Source organism: Echinops telfairi, unplaced genomic scaffold (assembly GCF_000313985.2).
Source record: "Echinops telfairi isolate 266 unplaced genomic scaffold, ASM31398v2 ScPeMD7_7416;HRSCAF=8454, whole genome shotgun sequence".
NCBI classification, from domain to species: domain Eukaryota; kingdom Metazoa; phylum Chordata; class Mammalia; order Afrosoricida; family Tenrecidae; genus Echinops; species Echinops telfairi.
Window position 1 is genome coordinate 459,194 of NW_022111316.1, and position 5,862 is coordinate 465,055.

The window sequence follows — 5,862 nt, forward strand, 5'->3', positions numbered from 1 at the left end:
GGCTGTGCTGGGTCCACTGAACCACCCACCACATCAGTCAGGCAGCTTATGTGTGTGGGTGTATGTGTGTGTGTGTGGGGGGGGCGGGGTCCTGCAGACCCACCCGTGGAGACACACCCGTGCTTGTCAGGGCTCTCAGTGGCTGTTTTTTCAGAAGGCAAACACCAGGCCTTTCTTCTGAGGCACCTCAGGGCGGACTCGAACCACCTGCCTCTCAGCAGTGAGCACAGTGACCAGTTGCACCGCCCACAAAAAAATCACAGAGTCAAGTTGACTGGTTGCCAGCAGCTAGTTGATGCTGATTCAGTAGAACTGCCCCACGGGCTAGCACCGGCCCAGAGCAGAACTGCTCCACATGGGGGTCCAAGGCTGCAGTGTGCACGGAGGCAGCCCTGGTGGCCCAGCTGCTGAAGTGAACGATAGCTAGCCAAGAGGCTGGCGGTTCGAACCCACAGGTCTCTCCGAGGAAGAACAATGAGACTGTCTGCCCTCCCCCTGAAGATGTACAGCCTGGGTGACCCTAGGAGGCAGCTCTACGAGTGAGAATGAGCTAGACAGCAGTGGAACTGACAAAAGCAGACTGTCTGTCCGTCTCCCCCCTACCCCCACCCTGCAAAGTGGCTTGGAACTGCTGACATCGAGGACTGCACCATGGGGGCTCCTCTTTGTGCCACCCAGGGACTCAAAACCCAGTGACAGGTGTCTTGGGGAGAGGAAGAAGAGAGGACGTGGCAGAGGGGAGACAGGCACAGGAGAACGAGAATGTCAGGTGATACTAAGAGGCTGAGCTTGTTGCCAGGGGGCTGCAAGCTGGGCATGCTCAGAAGCTGCAGGAGCAGGGAGGCCCGCTCCTGGATCCTGGATCCTGGGGTAGGAGGAGGAGGGGGCAGCCTCCAGAGCAGAGACAGATGTGTGACGACAGCCCTAGGAAATGAACGGTGCCTAAAGGTCTCCCAGCTGCAGTGCTGGTGGTCGCGTAGGTTTCACCCTGGGCCGCTGACGGCAAGGTCGGCAGTTCAAAACCACTAGATGGTCCGAAGGAGTTAAGACGAGGTTTTCTACTCTCACAGAGAGTTCGTCTGGCAAACCCGCCAGGGCAGTGCTGCCCTGTCCTAGGGTGGGTGGCTACGCACTGGAATGCACTCGATGGCGGTGAGTTTGGTTTTAGAACTATCGCTCATTTGACGGCCCTCCTGCTTCGCTCAGCGTTTCCCCGGGACCCGTTTGCTCCCAGGGCTGCAACTTCCTGAAGCTAGATGTTTCTATTTTTTTAATTTCTTCGTTGTGAAAACACAGATGAGACATTTTGGGGTGGCAGCAGATTAAGTCTCGGGGCAGGGCCTTGCCTTGCAGTTGAAGGTGGATGGAGCCTCCTGGTCTGGGTCTGGCCGCCTTCTCTGACTGCTCAGCCACTGTGCCCTCTGGGCTGAGGAAGGAGTGGGCCCGCCCAAGGGTGGGGGCTGCCAGGCCCCTCCTCTGTGGTGTTCTTGGGGGATCTGAACTGCCAAACTTTAGGCTTGTTGTGGAGCACCCACAGTGAGGGCCTCCCTAGAACCCTGAAGTGCCAGGTGAGTGTTCAACAGAGGGTATTGTCTACCATCTGGGCCAGGTGCTGGGGCCCACTGCTGACCCTGCAGGGCCAGACTGGCCACTACGAGATGGCTGGTCAGAGGGCATCCAGAGGCTTTGGGATTAATAGATCATGGACAGGGAACCCAGCCCCCCCGAGAGGGTGAGCCTCCTGGCCTCCCACCCGTCTCCCGGGCCTCCCTCCTTCCCCCAAGGGAGAGCGAGGTGGGACAGAGGGTCATTGATCATGAGCCTGGCAGCAGCCTTGTCCTGGTCTGGGGGTCCCATGGGGGGACTGCCCTCCATATCCCGAGGAGAGTGGAAGTCGGTGGGGCTGTCCCGAGTAGGGAGCCACCCTTTCCAGCATGACCCCTTTCCGGTGTCCCCAAACCTTGCTGGCCCTTAGGATCTCTGCTCGTTAACTCATTAGGAAGAGAGAACCCCTAAAAACCATTAGGTGAGAATCCCAAGCTAGTCGGCAGGAGGCCTGGGCTGGCTTCCAGATCTGTGTCAATCTCCTGGTGACCTTGAACTGGTCTCTGACCTGTTTCTACTTCTGTTCACAGGGCAGGCTCTGAGGCTGAGGATACTGTCATGCAGCCCTGTATCAAGCTGGGTCACGCTGGCCATGTCAGGGATGAGGTGGCACAGTCCAGGGTGGGCAGTGTGGGAACGGGCTGGGTCAGTGCCTGGGCCAGCCTCTGTGGGTCAGCGTGGGCTTGACTGGAAGAACAGCACAGCACCACCTGCTCTGAAGGAGGGGCAGGCAGGTCCGGCTGGCTTCATGGTGGACGCTGACCCCAAGTCCTGGAGTCTCTCCCAGGCCCCACAACGAGAACCAGGCTGGGATGGGGTCTCAGGGAGGGGCAGGGGAGGGGCATGGGAACACCCCTCGGCAAAGCCGTCGATGGTCCTGCTGGTCAGCACCACATGGACCCTTGGCCTAGCCCTCAGGGTAGGGGGGGTTGGGCCATGGTTAGAAGATACGAACTGTCTAGCATGCTCTGATTCACAACAACCCTGTAAGACAGGGCAGAACTGCTTCTAGTTCCCAAGGCTTTATTGAAGCGGTCAGCCACCTTCTCCTTCATCGGGGTGGCTGGGGGGTTTGAACCAACTCTCTTTAGGTTAGCACTGAACTAGGGCCTGCACCTGCTGGGCTGGCCTGGAGCCAAGCCCACCCCTAGTGGTCCTTGCCCAGAAGACATGGGCAGCTTCCACACCCGACTCCTCCCCTGGGGAGGAGAAACGAGCAAATAAGCCCAAGGAACATCCTGGGTAATACACTGGGCTGCTAAGGGCAAAGTCGGCGATTTGAACCCATCAACGGAATGTTCCACGGGAGAAAGATGGACAGAGCTGTCTATCCCATCCATAGAGGTTTACAGCTTCAGAAGCCTACAGGGGCAGTTCTGCCCTGTCCTAGAGGGTCTCCGTGAGTCGACAACACCATGGCACTGGTTTTTCTGTTTCGAGGGGGTAATGGTGCTCCAACACCGCCCCCTCGCCCATCTCCATGCCAGCAGGACCAACAGGCCGCCACCCTTGTGCTCAGGGGGCTTCCAGTGCTTACGGAAATGTGGGCCCCTGTGCACCCCGCTGCCCCAAGGCCCACTGACCCAGCATGGACACGTAACAAGAACCCCAGGGCAGTCGTGGGGGGGTAAATGGAGAGCAGGAGTCAAACCTGGCACTCAGCCCCTGGCTGGTCTCAACTCCTGCTGCCGTCACCAACACGCCTTGAGCCCCAGGGGCGGGGCCAGCTCTGTTTTCCTCTCCAGCCTATTTGTCCGGGGAGCAGATCCCAACCTTTCTGGTTCCAGTGGTCTCTGTCCCCCCGCCCCGCCCCACCTCGCTGGGAAGAGAGGTCACTGGAGGCCAGCAGCGTGCGTCTACACCCAGTTTATACACAGCTCTATACAGTCTACAGAAACCTCTATGTACAGATATATTTATAGAATAAGCTATATTAATGTCTCTTCTTTTTTTACAGCAATATTAGTTTGGATCTTTCATACAGTAAGTACAAAAAGGCTCGGGAGGATGGCACATGGAGAGGGCAGAGGGCGGGGGCTGGGCCGGCTGCTCCCCTCCCAATTGCATATATGGAGGCCGTGGGGCCCCGGGAGGGAGGGCGGGCCAGCACGCAGCAGGGCACACTTGGGGGGAGGGGGGGGCGCCTGCCTGGGATCGGTTTGAGCCGAGCTGGGCTGGAGGGTGGCTCAGACCCCCCAAGTGTGGTGTGGGGAGGAAGGGGGAGGCGTGCAGCAGGTCTCCCTGCGGGGGCTGGGTAAGGTGGGGTGCGGGTGGGGGCCGGCCCTGGGATGCCCAGGTCTGAGGCCAAGCCTGCCCCAGCCCCAAGCCTGGACTGCTGTGTGGCTGCAGCCTTGGGGGTGGGGGGGTCGGTCCCTGATGGCTCAGTCCTGAACATGGGTGGTCTTCACACCCACCCGAGAGGCCCCAGGAGCCACCCTGGTAGAGGACAAATTAAAAAGCCAGACCCCTAAGTATCCTGGCCGGGGTACATGTTGGAACTTGGTTGGGATTAAAGTTTTGCCCGATTGGCTCAGTTCTACAAGCCATTGGCTTCCTCTTGCTTGTGGGCTGGGCTGAGCCAGTGCCTACAGTGGGCCCTCAGCGGGGTCTGGTCAGGGAGGGGGCGGGGGTGGGGCACAGAGTGGGAGGCCCAGCTCCCAGGAAGGACTCTGTCCCCATTTCTCAAGGTGGGAGGCCTGGTCCTAGCTGTCCTTGCGGTGGCCCATGAGATGACCATGAGATCAAAGGGGGGGGTGGTTTGGGGAGGGTTGCTGGGAATGGGAGAAGGGGGGAGGCCATGGCTCAGAGAAGAGGTGGGCCCAGCATGTGCTCCTCGCCTCTGCACACAAGCCAGATCTCAGAGCAGCAGGCACCCCGGGGACAGGAAGCCTGTCCCCTTCCCAGGGCCCTGTTGCCCAAGCTCCTGCTCTGTCTCCGTGCCGGCGGGGTGGGGCAGCCCTTCTGCAGGATGGTGCACATGTGCACATGCCCCTGGCCCCCTGCTCCTGCAGAAAGGTCGGGGCTCTGATTCCCCAAACCCTGCAGGGAAGAGACCCCTCATGTGAGGGCGATGCAGGCACAGTCGCTGATACCCCCTGCCCCCTGTCCCACTCCTCCCTGGCAGAAGGTCTCCACACCACACCTCACTCCTGGTCCTGTTCCCTGACCATGAGAGGGTATGACCGGGGGAGCTCAGGAGCTCAGGCCTGCTAGGGGGCCGAGGGATGGGCAGCCAGATTGTCTGGGCTTGGGGGGTGACGTTGGGTGGGTGGGGGTGCTCCTCCCAGGGCCCTGACAATGCAGCTAGGGGTGGGCACAGTGCCCTTGCATGTCAGGTACCTAGCTCCCTGGGGCGTAGGAGGCTGGCCAGGGAGCAGCAGGCAGGCTGGGCGCCCAGGACCCATCCACAGAGGGGCAGCAGGAGGGGTGCCCACAGAGGGGACAGTCCCAAGCCCACCCTCCTCCGGGTCCCTCCAGGCCCCAGGTCTGCCCCAGGGCCCTGTGCAGTGGCCCTGCCCCATGCACAGGGGGTACTGAACACATGATTTGGTGGAGGGGAGTGGGTGGAGGGTGGAGGGCTTCGAGCCCAGGACATGTCCTGAGCCCTGCCCAGCAGCTTCTGTAAACACGCCACTGTGGGCCTCCACAGGGGGGCCACCCCTGGGGCTGGCCAGCAGACTTCAGATCTGAAAGGAGGGGGGGGCAGCCAGGTAAGAGTATGGGGCAAAGGCTGCTCCCCTCCCTCCTACCTGGGTCCTCGGAGGGCAGCCAGAGGGCCGTGTGGTGCATCGGCTTGGCCCCTGCCCGTCTTGGAATCCGGGTGCCCCGGGAGCCCCGTGGGGGGGGCGGGCGGTCAGGCTGAGAGAACCCACCCTGGCAGCTGTGCCAAGCTCCACTTGCTTGTCCCCCCTTTCCCCTGACCCCCATCGGAGGACTGGGTGCCTCCCCACACCTTGGCTCTGGGGGTCCTAGGTTGAGGTAGGGATGCAGACCTCCCAGTGCTGGGGCAAAACTACCCCCACCGTGGGGGTGGGGGGCACCCGTGGGACCCCTTCCCCCGTTCCGGCCTGGGCCTTGGGTGGCAGCAGCTGCTGGGCGCTAGTGGGCCGAGATGGCCAGGTCTTCCTGCTTGGCTGGGCTGGCTCCACGGCTGGTGGGGGTGGCAGTCCGGGTCTTGTCTGGCGCCAGGCACTCCTGGCTGCTGAGGGGGCCGGTGGGTGTCAGGTCCGTGAGCTCCCCGGAAGAGCTGAGCGGGAA

The 5,862-nt window shown here is 61.5% G+C and overlaps 1 protein-coding gene across 1 annotated transcript in view; it reads right to left on the bottom strand.

Annotated features, from left to right (window-relative positions):
* Positions 1-5,703: 5,703 nt before the first annotated feature.
* The window catches only part of DAGLA (diacylglycerol lipase alpha), a 19,336-nt gene continuing 19,177 nt past the window's right edge, over positions 5,704-5,862 (bottom strand). The window contains exon 19 of the mRNA XM_045297045.1: positions 5,704-5,851. Coding sequence (XP_045152980.1) covers positions 5,704-5,851 — 148 coding nt within the window. The remainder of the gene's footprint in view (positions 5,852-5,862) is intronic.